This window comes from Solanum dulcamara, chromosome 12 (assembly GCF_947179165.1).
Source record: "Solanum dulcamara chromosome 12, daSolDulc1.2, whole genome shotgun sequence".
Classification (NCBI taxonomy): domain Eukaryota; kingdom Viridiplantae; phylum Streptophyta; class Magnoliopsida; order Solanales; family Solanaceae; genus Solanum; species Solanum dulcamara.
The window spans coordinates 65,965,724-65,981,345 of record NC_077248.1 but is presented as its reverse complement, the minus strand read 5'-3'; the positions used below and the strand labels follow the sequence as shown (position 1 = coordinate 65,981,345).

General features: G+C 36.1%; 2 protein-coding genes and 1 long non-coding RNA gene across 3 annotated transcripts; 1 reads left to right on the top strand and 2 right to left on the bottom strand.

Moving 5' to 3' along the window:
• Positions 1 to 2,228: 2,228 nt before the first annotated feature.
• Positions 2,229 to 5,082, top strand: LOC129876275 (sodium/calcium exchanger NCL1-like). Its single transcript, XM_055951661.1, has 4 exons — positions 2,229 to 2,364; positions 2,591 to 2,857; positions 3,834 to 4,089; positions 4,660 to 5,082. Exons 2-4 carry the CDS (start codon positions 2,853 to 2,855, stop codon positions 5,080 to 5,082), a joined length of 684 nt encoding a protein of 227 aa, XP_055807636.1. The 5' UTR covers positions 2,229 to 2,364; positions 2,591 to 2,852.
• LOC129876276 (uncharacterized) lies at positions 3,797 to 4,904 on the bottom strand. The gene is made up of 2 exons (XR_008763349.1): positions 4,826 to 4,904; positions 3,797 to 4,144 (listed from the first exon to the last, which is right to left on the bottom strand). It is a non-coding gene; the product is annotated as an uncharacterized LOC129876276 (long non-coding RNA).
• A 5,866-nt stretch (positions 5,083 to 10,948) lies between the features above and the next one.
• Positions 10,949 to 13,310, bottom strand: LOC129875857 (uncharacterized). The gene is made up of 5 exons (XM_055951080.1): positions 12,933 to 13,310; positions 12,156 to 12,278; positions 11,488 to 11,657; positions 11,211 to 11,409; positions 10,949 to 11,116 (listed from the first exon to the last, which is right to left on the bottom strand). The coding sequence occupies exons 1-5, from the start codon at positions 13,308 to 13,310 to the stop codon at positions 10,949 to 10,951; spliced, it is 1,038 nt and encodes a 345-aa protein (XP_055807055.1).
• Positions 13,311 to 15,622: the final 2,312 nt, after the last annotated feature.

Here is a 15,622-nt window from a genome sequence, read left to right as displayed (position 1 = left end):
GATGAGATTCAAAGGAAATCGTCATTCATACGTCTGTATACAACAGAGAAATGTGAACAAATGTATGGATTTTTGCCATGTTCAAAGAATATTTCAGGACATTTTTTCTTCATTGTGGTGTATGAGTACTTGTTATTTCATGGAGAATACTATGTGGCAATGGGAGGTGAAAGAATTTTCAAGATTCTTGGTCCAAATAGTGTATTTGGTGCAAGTGCATTTCACATTCTTGGTTTCCTTCCTGAGGCTTTGATACTACTTGGTAACTAAACCCCTCTAGCCTTCATTTCTTTTATAATCGTCATGTCCAGACCAGCTTGCACGCACCTCGACTAGTTTTATGGGGTACTTGCTACCTGCTTCTAGCCTTCATCTTGCATGAAGAAGTTGAATTCCTATAAAAGAGAAAAACAGGAATTGAATATGATAAAGCCTATATAAAACGTAGAGCTACTATCATTCTTTTGTGAATACTAATAAGAGTTTCCATTTTCTTACAGAATTTGTTTTGGATTCTTCTTGATTATGATAAAGCCTATAAAACACAAAGCTACTAACTATTGTTTCTTCGTTATGAATTGAGATCTTCTTTGAACTTGTTGCACTTGCATATTCTTGGAACTCAATCAACTTGATCTCTATCTTTCAAAACTATGCAACAGACAACTTCTGTCGTTAAACAACAAAATTCATCGCTAATCCTTTTTAATGACGGATTATCAAAAAATCCTGTTAGCTACTACTATTTTAGTGACAGATTCATGGCAAATGTTATAGCTAATTCTTGATTATTGTTATGTTTTAACTGGAGTGGGGTTGCTAGCTGAATCAACAATCTTGCTTCTCACTTTAATTTGGGGAACTCATGTTTTTATTGGCAGTGAAGAATCAACTAGTGTGACATCAAATGGTCCCATGCAAAACCATTTAGAAAGATTTCTGTCTCAATGAACTGGCTTGTTCTTACTACTCATACCTTGAGTTAATATTTCCTTTTTGATGACCGAGGTGTCAAGGTTAGCTTGCGCGCACCTTGACTAATTCCACGAAGTACCTGTCATTTTTCCAAGGCTAGGACAAATGGAAAGAAATCACCTAGTGTGTTTGCCTCTACTAATTTTAAGTAACTTGAGTAAGTTTATGATGCTATACATCTTTGATTCTAAAAGCAAGTGGCCTAGGGGTGTAGTCAATATATTTTTTTTATAATCGAGAAATCCCAGAGGACCTGAGGGGTAAGGTTTCAAACTCGGTGAATGATGGGCTCTCCCCTTTACTGTTCTCCACTTAAGTACTAGACTTTTGTCTGCATTGGGGATTGAACTCGGGACATGCGCCTAAATTACATATACCACAAGCTATGCTCTTATTACTAGACCAATACCTAAGGCCGTCAGTGGCAAATCCAAGTGTTTCACTAAAGGTGTTCAATTGATCACTCTTCAGTATGTGCGGTTACGCCACTGCGGCTTGGGGGATTGAATAATTCTTCATCTTAATATTTGATTTTTATGTTTTTATTTTAATACATTTTTCCATTTGTTACAGGTGCAGGATTGGTGACAGATTTGGAAACATGTTACACTGCAAGAACATTGATTTTATCTGTGATTCCATTCATAATCATCCTAATTCCAACAGTCCTGCACTTATCTAGAATCCCAGAACAAATTTTCATCATACTATGCCTTGTGGTTTCCATTGTATTCTTACTGTCTTACTTCTTTTACCAGGTGATTCAAAATCCTTATATTGATGAGTTTCACTACCGGAATTCAAAGGATAAAGAAAGGCATAATATCTAAAAAGACACTCAATCTTGGTCTCAGCTGTCAAGAAAGCAGTCCAGCTTTGAGTATGCACATCTAGACACCCTAACTTGTCTCCAATGTATCAGTTGAACACTCCAACTTACGAAATGATCAACTAGATAGTCTAGACTCCAAAAATTATGTGTCATATCACCATTGAGTGTCCACAAGACACAATGAGGACTAGTTGGAGTGCACTCTCAAAGTTGGAGTACTTACTTACCTTCTGAGGCCAAGTTTGAGCGTACACATGAAGAAGCCAAGGGAAATCAACATCTATCATATATACAATGTAATTTTCTAGCGAATCCCTTGTGTGCCCCTAGTTCGGCCCCTATCAATGATTTTGTTGTGATCTTAATATGTTGAAACTGCAAGCCTTCTGAAAACCACAAGTAATTCTACAGATATTCCAGCCATGGATTCAGAAGAGGAGGCTAGAATATATAAAGCATGAGCATTTTGTAGTAGATATACTAAAACATGTGCAGGAGCATACCATAGAGAAACTCCTCTGAGAAGACGGTTCGCCTAATATTCCTGCTATAAGAAAGTAATATATTTATCTCTATCTTAGCTCATGAATCTCGTAGAGGGAATCTATGTTGCTTGGATTCTTCAAAAATGCTGTCGGATGTGTGTTAGATCCTTCAAAAATAGTGCATTTTGAAAAGACTGTCACGGGGGTGTGGCAACATTTTGAGTGTTTGAGCAACATAGGTGGAAATTTCAGTACATAATGTGCAAAAAGTAACCATGTTCTAGTCGATGTGATGCAGGCTATTTGAAGAGGCTGATCAGGATGTAGATAAGTTTGTGTCAGTTCCTGAGCTAAAACAACTTTTCATGAAAATCAGATCAAGAAAATTATATCAGAACGAGGATTACAAAAGGGACGAGGTAATTGAAAGAATTTGATCTCGACGATGATGGAATGATTGATATGGATGAATTTATCAAAGGTTTCACAAGATGGATAGATGAAACAAAGGATGCAATGGGTAAAAGATATCATTCAAATAAGATCCTTGAAAGATATATATGAGGTAATTTCATTTTAGCTCTCATAAATCCAGTAAAATATACTTTCCTAACTAAAAGGCGGGCCTTGAAGCAATGGTAAAGTTGTCTCCGTCAATGAACTGTAGGCTATGTTGCTTGGGGTCTTTAAGTATGTCAATGGCTTCGTGTTAGATCCTCCAATAGTAGGTATTTTTGGAGGATCCGAGCAATATAGTCTATAGGTCATGGGTTTGAGCCGTGGAAACAACCACTGGTGCTTGTGTCAGGGTAGGTAGGCTGCCTACATCGCATCCCCTTGGGATGCAGCCCTTACCTTGACCCTGTGTGAAACACGGTATGCTTCTTGCACTAGGCTACCCTTTCTTAAAATCGGTAAGATATTCAAAGAACAATTTTATTTTATTAGCATGGAATAATCACAGAAAAACACATAGTTTGTTAAGTGGCTTTCACTTCTCATAGAGAGTTAGAAAGCGTCAGTTCTCATAGTAAAGTTCGGTCTTTCCATTCTTCCTTGCCCCCCATTCCCCCTCTTTCAATTAATAATCCCAGCGTGTCCTTCTCTGATAAGGAAGGAAACGACATAATCTCAATTTTACGACTCAGAGTATACGTTATTGGGTAATTTTTTGGGGGGCTTCTCATCACAGATTCTGCAGCCTTGATTGAAAAAGAAAAGGGAAGAACACGAAATGATGAAACATATTCTATCAGATATGTTTCAACATGTCGAAAACACTGCAGTAGGAACTCTGTACACAGAAGATGGGAAACCAAATATTTCAGCTATTAGAAAGTGAGTAATTGCTATTGATGATCAACTATGTTGCTTGGACTCTTTAAAAATGTCGTCTGGTGCATGTTGGATCCTCCACAAGTAGTGCATTTTGAAAGATACGATACGGTTGCAGCAACATTTTTGGAGAGTCCGAGCAACATTGATGATCAGTAGGCTGAAAAAATGGCATATTAAGAATAATATTAATTGCTGCATTACAGGTTATTCAAAAGCATTGATCACAATAAAGATGATGTCATTTCGAATGCTGAATTAAAAGAACATCAATGCAATATCAAATTTGGTCCTGCACCTTCGGATGCTGATGAAAAGGTAGACAGAATCATCAAGCAATTTGATGCGAGTGGAGGCGAGATGATCAGTGTGGAGGAATTTGTTACCGGATTCTCCCAGTGTCTGCACGATGAAGGACATCATTCTCATCTATCACTGGAATCCAAAGATGAAATCTACCAAGTAAGTGAAAAGATGAATGTGTGTTGCTTCAGAGTCTATAATCCATATATATGTCCTACAATATATGAATGACCAATATAAGAACATATACAGTCAAACCTCTTTATAACATCATCGTTTGTCCGGATTTTTTTTTTTGGCTGCTATTGTGAAATACTGTTATGGAGAACCTATAATAATTTAAGGAATAATACATAAACAAACATTCAAACTTGGCCTCAGTTGACAAGTAAACACTCCAACTTTGAATATGCATATTTAGACACCTCAACTCGTCTCCAACAGTGTCAGTTGAACACTCCAACTTACATAATGATCATCTAGACACCTCTAAAATTTATAAGTCACGACTCAGGTGTCCACGAGACAAACGGGGGCGAGTTGGAGTATTTAGTTTCTAGTTGAGTCCAAGTTGAGGTGTCTAGATGTGCACTCTCAAAGTTGGAGTGCTTACCTGCCAGCTGAGGGCAAGTTTGAGTGTTTGTTTATGTATTATGCCATAAAACTTGGCCGTTGTAGTGAAATGTTGTTACAAAACGGTACGTAATGGAATGATTTTGTCATATGCAGAAGAATTGGGAAATGACAGAAAAGCTGCTGCAGAAGGAGACTGATAGATCTGCAATTGCATGGATAAAGGCCATACTTCTTCTGGTTATTGGAATAGTAATATTAGGACTTCTAGCTGAACCTCTCAGCAAGAGTGTAGGGAGTTTCTCCAGAACAATAAACGTACCTTCGTTTTTCATCTCGTTTATCTTGGTCCCTTTGGCTACAAATGCAATAATAGCAATATCAGCCATCAACGAAGCAAGTCGAAATAAACAAAGAACTAACTCCTTGACATTATCAGAGGTATGTACAACTGTTCTCTCCTCTTCTTCGTTTAGTTTGAGCACATCATTCCCGGTTTGGATATCTGCCATGGCTTTCCTGCTCTATCCATTCTCTTCAGTTTTGGTTTACGTTCTCGATTATGACTTCTTCGTTTAACAAAAAAAGCTTGAACATGCTGGCTCTATTGTGATTTTCTGGAATAAATGTAATGACTGGTTCTCCTTCTAGGCTATTTGAGAAAGTATTGCTAACTATCACATTGCATTAATGAGTGACATAACAACAACGGAGTCAGGATTTTTATTAAGGGAATTCAAGATATAACAAAGTAAACATAGGAAGAAGCCAAGGGATTCAACATATAGTATGTATACATAAACAGTAATGTTGACATTATCTATATAATGTAATTTTTCGACGTATAGCTCTGCCCATGACACAACCTTTACTGTTACAAGAAGGGAAAGAAGGATTAGAAAACAGAAAATTGAAGCAATGAATAAAATGTAGCTGTAAATTGCTACACACTGCAGGGAAGAAGAAGAGAAAGTTGGAATATTTTTAAGTATTCTTCTTAATTCAAGATGTTCATTTCATAGGCTACACACACATATATATAGTGTGTGTATGAGGACTACAAACCACAAAACAAGCAGAAAAAAAAATTCACACAATACATATGTGGCCAACTAACCACCACTTATTGTGGCCAACTAACCACCACTTATTGTGGCCAACTGACCAGCACTTAGTTTTAAATAAAAAACTTGGTTACTACATAAAAATATCTACTAAGTAGGAGTTTCTTAGATAAATCTTAATTTCCTAACACTCCTCCTTAAGATTTTTCATTGTAACTCCCTGCAACGACCTTTGAAACTCAAACTTATTGATGGGAAGAGCCTTGGTTAGAATATCGGCTTGTTGTTCTTCACTTCTGCAATGCACCAGCTTAACTTCCCCATTTTTCTCGGCATCTCGCAAAGCATGGAATCTGATGTTGATATGCTTCGTCCTTTCATGTTGCACTGGATTTTTAGCCATAGCAATGGCTGATTTATTGTCTACATAGATCACTGTTGGTTCTTTTGGCAAAAGATTCAATTCAAACAAGATTTTTCTCAACCAAATTCCTTGATTTGTAGCAGATGCAGCGGCCACATACTCGGCTTCTGCTGAAGATTGAGCTACGATATCTTGCTTCTTTGTGCTCCAAGAAAAAATGCCTAAACCAAATGAAAAGGAATAACCAGATGTGCTTTTGTAATCATCCACACATCCACCCCAATCGCTATCTGAATAGCCAATAAGAGATCCATTCTCCACACTTCTATACCAAATGCCATAATCAGTTGTCTCTCTAATATACCTCAACAGCCTTTTAGCAGCTCCAAGATGCTTGGGTGCTAGGACATTGCATATATCGGGACAATAGACTAGCTGCAAACAGCACATCTGGCCTGGTAGCAGTCAGATATAACACGCTTCCAATAAGGCTCCTATAAAGTTTTGAATCAGCCCGTTCTTCTCCATCATCCTTCATTAACTTTTCATTCACAACAAGTGGAGTTGCAACAGGTTTGCACTTATCAAGCTTGAAATTTTTTAAGAGATTCAGGGCATACCTCTTTTGGAACAAAAAAATTCCTTCAGAAGATTGAGAAATTTCCATTCCCAAGAAGAACTTCATCTCCCCTAGATCAGACATTTCAAAAACTTTTATCATCGCATTTTTAACTTCTTGAACCGCAAGAGAATCTTCACCTGTGATCATCAAATCATCAACATAAACGGATGTCACAATTAGCTTTCCATCAGCTTGCCTTTTGAAGTATAAAGTAGGCTCATTTAGGCTTCGGTTGAAGCCTTTGAGACAGCAAATGAGTATCCAACCTACTGTACCAAGCTCTTGGAGCTTGTTTAAGACTGTAGAGAGCCTTTTTAAGCTTATACACCTTGTCTTCTTCACCTGCAACTATAAAACCTTCAGGTTGCTCAACATAAATATCTTCTTCAAGAAATCCATTTAGAAATGCAGATTTGACATCTAAATGATAGATTTTCCACTTGTACTGTGCTGCAAGAGCAATTAAAAATCTTCATGTCTCATGCCTCGCAACAGGTGCAAACGTATCTCCAAAGTCTACTCCAGGCTGCTGGGAATAGCCTTTAACTACGAGCCTGGCTTTATGTTTGAAGATGGATCCATCTGGATTGAACTTTGTTCTATAGACCCATTTAGCACCAATAATATTCTTTTGTTCGGGCCTATCAACCAGCTCCCACGTATCATTTTTATTAATCATGGCAAGCTCCTCCTCCATTGCGGAAATCCAAGTTTCATGACTTGCTGCTTCTTCAAAGGAAGATGGTTCGACAAGAGCAAAATTGCATTGCTCATAAACTTCAGCTAGTGACCTGGTCTTCAAAACTGGAGAATCAGTTGTCAATTCAACATTTGAAAGGTGTCCTGCTCCAGTAATAAGACTGGAAGAAATATTATTCGTCTGCAGATTTTGATCTGCAACTGAAGTGCTCCCTTCTTGGTTCTTCACAACAATATCTCAATCCCAATCATAGTAGCTAGACTCGTCCACCCCAAGATCTCTACTGATAAGCACCTTCTTCGTACGAACATTATACACTTTGTACCCTTTTGCAGCTGTGCTATAGCCCAAGAGAATACAGAGTTCTGCCTTGTTATCCAATTTCCTCTTTTAGCATCTGGAACATGTGCATAACAGACTGAACCAGACTTTTAAGTGTCTAGCAGACTGCTTTATACTCCTCCATGCTTCAAATGGTGTCATGTCTTGGAGTGCTCTAGTTGGTAACTTGTTCAGAAAATAGACTGCAGTATTGACTGCCTCAGCCCAAAAATATTTAGGCATCTTCTTTTCTGCCAGCATGCATCTTGCCATCTCCATCACTGTTCTGTTCTTCCTCTCAAAAACCCCGTTTTGTTCTGGAGTGTAGCTTACAGTGAATTGTTGTTGAATACCTAAGTCTTTACAATACTTGCTGAACTGATGTGAAGTATATTCAGTTCCATTATCTGACCTGATATACTTCAACCGGCAGCCACTCTCCCTTTCTACCATAGCCTTGAATTCTTTGAAAACAGAGAACACCTGAACTTTGCTACTTAGAAAAAAGACCCATGTCATTCGAGTAAGGTCATCTATAAAGAGAATAAAATATTTATTCCTACTCAAAGAAGACGTCCTCATTGGTCCACATATATCTGTATGAACCAACTCTAGCTTTTCCTTCGCCCTCCAAAGACTTCCTTTAGGAAAGGATAGTCTATGCAATTTACCAAATTGACATGACTCACAAACATTTCGGCACATGTCAATTTTGGGTACATCAAGTACCATACCCTTGGATTGCATATACACCAATGAACTAAGGCTGTAATGACCGAATCTTTTTTGCCAAAGCCAAGTATCACTCATTTCAACATTGAAAGAGCAACTTTCAGCAGAATAGCATGAAATTGGAAAGGAATTGCCAATCATGCTAATTTTAGCTACTTCACAACCTTTAGGATCATAAATGACACATTTTTTATCCTTAAAAGTAAGTGAGTAATTATTATGAAGTAACTGAGCAACACTCAACAAGTTTTGAGTTAAGCTTGGCACATAAAGAACATCATTTATGATTTTCATACCTTCATCCGCAGGAAATTTTACGGACCCTCTACCTTGAGCTTGCACGAGTGCACCATTTCCAAGCTTCACTTTGGTACTATCAGACCTGTCCAAGCTAACAAACAGATTTTCATCAATCGCCATGTGCCTTGTGCACGCACTATCGATATACCAATTGCATCGATCAACATGTGATGTGTGCGAAGCCATAAATACCTCCTCCTCTGTTTTTCTAACTTGTTGATCTTCCGCAAAATTTACTCGTTGGAAAGACTGACCACTTTGAGTTTGCTTTTGCCTGCAATACTTCTCAATGTGCCCATATTTCTTGCAATATCTGCATTGAATAGGGGACCTCTTGGACTTCTGTCAACAATTCTTCTCCGAGTGGTTTGTCTTCTTACAAATACCACAAGGTGGAAATTTACCTCTCCTCGACGATTCACCTTGGTATCCACCAGATTTCACTTCTCCAGAAAGGTCTAGAGAGACTTTTTTTTCTTCCTTTTGTTGCCTGAATTTATGCCTTACTTGGAAGGCATCTTCAACTGTCCCTTCGCTTCTCATGGTTACCCGTTGCTCTTGGATTTGCAATTTAGAGATCAGGTCAGCTATTGAAAGAGTAGTCAAGTCACAAGACTCTTCAATAGCTGAGATTTTTGATTCAAACTTGTCCGGAAGGCTGACCATGATCTTCTCTACAACCTTCTGGTCTGGAAAGTTTTCACCAAGTATCCTTATTTGGTTCACAATATCCATCAGTTTGGAAGAGTATTCTTTCACACTATCCGAATCTTTCATCTTCAAGAGCTCAAACTCCCTCTTCAAAGCTAAGACCTTAACAGACTTAACTCTGTTGCTGCCTTCAAACTCCTCCTTTAGCTTATCCCAGGCTTCTTTGGCTGTTTCACAAGCCATAATCCTTGTAAACATCACTTCCGTAAGGATGGAATGTATGCAAGTGAGAGCTCTAGGAGATTTTGTCACCAACTCATCATACTTTTTTATATCATTGAGAGTTGGGTTGTCTCTCAATGGCTGGCTCCTCTCTCAATGACATCCCACAAGTTGAGAGCCTTCAAATAGGCTTTCATTTTAATGGCCCAAATATGATAATTATCGCCAGAAAAAATCGGAGGACCCGTCGTTGGTTGATTTTCTGGTGCCATGTTTTCTAGCAAACAAATTCAAGAAAAAAGCTTTAAAAAAAGATGAGTCAATCAACAAAAAAAAACAAATTCAGATCCCGTAAGAAATGGGCTCTGATACCATGTTACAAGAAGGGAAAGAAGGATTAGAAAACAGAAAATTGAAGCAATGAATAAAATGTAGCTGTAAATTGCTACACACTGCAGGGAAGAAGAAGAGAAAGTTGGAATATTTTTAAGTATTCTTCTTATTTCAAGATGTTCATTTCATAGGCTACACACACATATATATAGTGTGTGTATGAGGACTACAAACCACAAAACAAGCAGAAAAAAAAACTCACACAATACATATGTGGCCAACTAACCACCACTTATTGTGGCCAACTAACCACCACTTATTGTGGCCAACTGACCAGCACTTAGTTTTAAATAAAAAACTTGGTTACTACATAAAAATATCTACTAAGTAGGAGTTTCTTAGATAAATCTTAATTTCCTAACATTTACTCACCATAACGTCCCCAAAGGCGATGTGAAGAGAAGGCAATTGTTCATCAATTTGTTAATACCTCAATGCCAAAGATTTCTTGCTTCACCTATTATTGAGAAACAAAACACCCTAACTTCCATGTTAAAGACTAATTAAGAGATTAGAAGTGTGCTCCATTTAACAACTTAAACTTTTAGACGAGTTGAATATTGCACCACAACAGATAGAGGTCTTGAAATCTAGTCTCACTACCACCCATTCTCAAGTTTTTCTTTTCTTCATGTGCTTCACCCCGTAAAAAGGAATCAGGTTTGCACGTGAGAGGGCTTGTTGAAGACATAATTAAGTAATTAGAAGCGTGTTTTCTCTAACGACTTGTACTTTTAGACGAGGTGGCATTCAATTCAACACTGTGAGCATTTAGGTCCAGAATTTGCAAGACAACTTTACTACATGAATCTAGCAAGTTCAAGCAGAACCAAAATCTCCATATTTTGTCAAAATAGTTGATTATTACAGCTGAAACATTTAAAACTCAACTAAAAAAGCGGAGCCTTGAGGCTAATGAAAACATATCTTCTGTGATTCACATTTCAGAATGTCTACAAATTATCCTTTTAAATGGTAGGAAAATCACTCGAAGCAACATTCTCTATCATGTAAGAGAATTAAAGCCCCGCGGACACACCTCTAGCGCGAGCCTACTCACCAGGACTAATTAACTCCTATAGCTTCAGTTCCAAATCAACATTTCCTCCTACTTCAGTTTGAAAGTCACTTCCACGAGTTCCTTCTCGATTCATCTGCACCTTTGCAGATGGGGAGAACCTGAGGATCGGTTGTTGAACTGATATGCTTAGGCCTGAAGGAGGCTTATGCTCTGCGGCATCTACCTGTAGATTAAACACGTTCAGAAGGTAGTGAAACTGAGATCAAAAAGCACAGTACATGAACATGAATATAAATGCTAAAGTCCTTTAGTCTCACCCGAGAGGGTACATAGTCTAATAGCTGAAGGCATTGTGGGGCTGAATCAGTTAAAGAACGCCGATTTACTGCTTCTAAATGTGGCAAAGCTGCTGCTGGAGGAGCTAATCTAAGAAAATCTCCATTGAGACCTTTAGTTTCTCTTACAGAAACCGATGGTTCAGACTCAGACAAAGCTCTCGACTTTGAGACAACTTCTCTGTAAAAATGCCAAAATGAATAATTATCAGGCTCTCCAAGTATTAAAATGAAGCGATTTCCAGGTGAAATATAGAACCTTTTAAGAACATTTCCCTCTTCTACATTGACTGAGCACTCATCGCTGCTGGAAGCAGCTTCGTGTGATCTCGATACAGGGCCAACACAACACTCAGGTAACTTGCATCGAAATGAAGGGACAGGCAGGCATTCTTGAGAGAACGGATAGGGCCTCTTCACACCAGCCGTCTATATTACATCATCAGCAAACCAAAATATAGTTATTAAGAAAAATAAACATCAAATTTATGAGCCTACACAAGCAACAAAGGCATTATATCTTTGGCGAGTGAGTTCAAATTCATCCCCAGAGAGGCGAATCTAGGACTTGAACAATATGCATTCGAGTTCCAGATTCTAGCACATCCCACTGGGTTCGGGATTTTTAACACATACAGAATCTTAGCAAAAGCTATCGAGTTCAAAAGCCATCATGAAATGGATGGAAGTTCGGGTACATTATCTCAATAATCTAGTTTTAACTATGTTGCTCAGACTCTCTAAATATGTTGTGCACCCGTGTCAGATCTCCAAAAATGCATTACGTTTGGAGGATCCTACACACGTCCGGTGACATTTTTGAAGAATTCGAGCAACACAGGGTTTAATAGACACTTAACCTATGTTTCAACCTCTCATCATCTCCTATTATATAGGGGAATTATCAAAGCAAACTAATAGAATTACCTTCACTTCTTCAGGACAAAGAGGTAAACATTTACAACCAGAATGACTTTGGTTTGAAGGGGGCTCCATCTGTAAATTCTGTACAGATGATGATGATGACGAAATCTCTGATGAGATATTCACCTACAATTTCCACAAAAAGTGATTCTCCTCAGCAATTCAAACACAAGAAATACAAAACTATACACATGTTACATATATAACAACAACAACAGCAACATATCCAGTATAATCCCACACGTAGGGGCTGAGGAGGGTTACGAGTGCGTAGACCTTGTGAAGGTAGATAGACTGTTCTCAATATACCCTCAGCTCGAGTAAGCATATCAAAAATCAAGTATGTAAAACAAATACAGTAGCAGCAACAAATAACACCCAAATACATATATATAGAGCTGCAAATGTTTAATGAACCGGACTTTTTCCCCTTTTTTTTGTTTCCCACTAGGTATCTAGTACCAACATTGGGGCTCGACTAAATTTAAATTTGCGTCGGAAAATCCTACATTGGTAGGCTAAGCATTCTTGAACAAGGGAGACTTCATATATCCAGGGCTCATACTTGAGACCCCTATTAAGTATATATGAAAGGCAGTCCAGTACACGAAGCGGCCGGACCACAAGGGTCTATTGTACACAACCTTACCGTGCATTTCTGCAGGAGGTTGTTTCGGTATCTCGAACCTGTGACCTATAGGTCACATGACAACAACTTTATGTTACACCAAGGCTCCCCTTCTGGTTAAGTATACTTAAAACTCAATGAAGCTGACTTACAATTGATGTAGAACTAGAAGTTTTCTGATACTGTTGACCTCTTTGTTGCAACACACTAGGAAGATTCAAATTATGCCCAAAAACTACACCATGATGATGAACTTTTTGATTCACATCTTGACTATACTCACCACTCCACAATTTAGAGCAATTTTCAAGAAAAGGGGCAGATTGATTTGGTCTAAAGACACAATCTTTTGAAGAAAAATCAATTCTTGATGATGTTGGTATAAATTTTGGGCATTGAAATTTTTGAAAAATTGAATCTTTCTTATGTTGTTCCTCTAATCTAATCCTCTCAAGTTGAGCAACACCAAGTCCTCTTTGTGGGACTTTTTTTTTCTCATTCATCTTTTTTGATGCTCTAATATTAGCCATTTTAGGTTCTTGAGACAATCAAATGTTGAGCAAAATTTATACTAAAGCTAAAAGGGTATCTATATATGGAAAGAAAATCCATACAGCACAAAAGACTATAATTTTTTCAAAGATACAAAAAATCTGAGTTTTTTTTGGTAAATCCCCAAATGGAAAATTTAAGGTTTTAGGGGAAAAAAATTGAATTTCAATCAATTGATTAGAAAAAATCTTGCAGGTCATGAAGTCAAGATTGGATATATTTAAAAGATTCATCTTTTTATTGAAAGCTCTAATATTAGCCATTTTAAGTTCTTGACCTTCAAATAATGAGAAATTTATAATACTTCCGTTTTAATTTATTTGTTTTAATAGCTTTGTGACAAAAATGTTAAGTGTTTGATATCAGTTTTTCACGTGATATATTTAAGACAATAAAATTAAATGACATTTTAGTATATTCTACGTATGTATCTTTAACTCAAGACCGTAAAATTCAAAAGTCTTTTTATTATCATAAATTTTGTATCAAGTTAAAATCAGACAAATAAATTGAAACGAATATAATATGATTCTTTAAAGCAAAAGCCAAAAAGGATATCTATATATGGAAAGAAAATCCATACAGCACATAGACTATCATTCTCCAAAGATACAGAAAAATTAGAGAAATTAGAGAAAATCTATGGTTTTAGGGGGGAAATAATAATTATTGAATTTCAATCAATTGATTACATGAAATCTTGCAAGTCATGAAGTCAAGATTGGATATGTAATTATAAGGAAACAATGAACATTGAATAATTTTTTTAATTGCTATAACAAAATGTTATTATAAAAAATATATAATGTAACATAAAATCAAAAGCTGATGGCAAGAAAAATTTGACCATTATAGCGACCTTTCTATAACAAGCAGTTTATTTGTCGAGATACTTTTTAATTGTTATAGCTAAATATTGTCACAGAGAATATATATTAAAAATCGATTCAAAAAAAGAATTTAATTTTTATATATAATAAAATATTATTATAGAGAATGATTATAATGAAAAGGTGTTAAAGACCATATATGGAAATAAAATCCATCTACCACTGAGACTATTCTATTAAGATACAGAAAAATCTGAGTTTTTTTTTGAAAAAACCCAAATGGAAAATTTAAGAGGAATTATAGAAAATCTAAGGTTTAGGAATTTTTTTTTGAATTTGAATCAATTGATTACATGAATCTTGCAAGTCAGGAAGTCAAGATTGTCTATTTATAAGGGAACAATGAACATTCCTCATAAAATTTCTCACCAAGAATTTCTTTTGTTCGGATATTTTTTATTTGATATAATGAAATGTTATTATAGAAAACATAATAATATAATAACATAATATTAAAAGTTGATTCTTAAAGAAATTTGATTGTTATAGTGATTGGTGTACAACAATATCCTTTGTCTAAATAATTTTTTGATTGTTATATAGCAAATTATTGTTACAAAGAATATATAATAAAACATAAAATTAAAAATCGATTCCAATGAAATATTATTATAAATGATATATGGCTATTATAAAAAGGTATATGAACAGAAAATCAAGGGGAATTGAATTTTAATGAATTGTTTTCATGAAATCTTGCTTGTGATAGAGTCAAAGATTGGCTATTTATATGGGAACAGTGAATACTCCCCATTAATCAGAAAAAAAGATTGTAACTTTAATGTGAATGATTTGTAGAAATGGGAAAGAAAAATATAATCAAGAAAGGAGAATATTTTGTAAAAAAAAACAAACATTTTGGACAAAAATGTGGGTCCCTTTTTATTGCATGCATGCAAAGCACCACAACAAACATAAAAGGGAAAAAATGAGCAAAAAAAGTAAACTAAAATTGAAGACCATTTTCAGCTGACACACTCTTTTTATAGTCTTGTCCGAGAAAGAATATTATTTTTTTATAATTAAAAATAATTAAGTTTTAATTATTTTTTATCCTTAGTAAAACAGTTTAGACCACAAACTTCAAAAAAATTGCTTTTTCTTAAAAATTTTGTGTCAAGTTAAATGATGTCATATATATTATGACAAAGAGAGTAACAAAAAATAAATAATCAAATATGCTCCTTTGTTATTCGAAGTAGTGGCGGAACCACATGTACTTGAGGGTGTCAATTAACAACTCTTCATCGAAAAATTACACTATATAGCTAGACAATTTCTTTATATATATAAAGTATATATAAAGTATTAAACCAAATCTATTAGCTTATTCACTATACCTTGTGTATTGTCCATCAACATACTTCAAACAATTTATTTTAACATAATGGAATCTATAT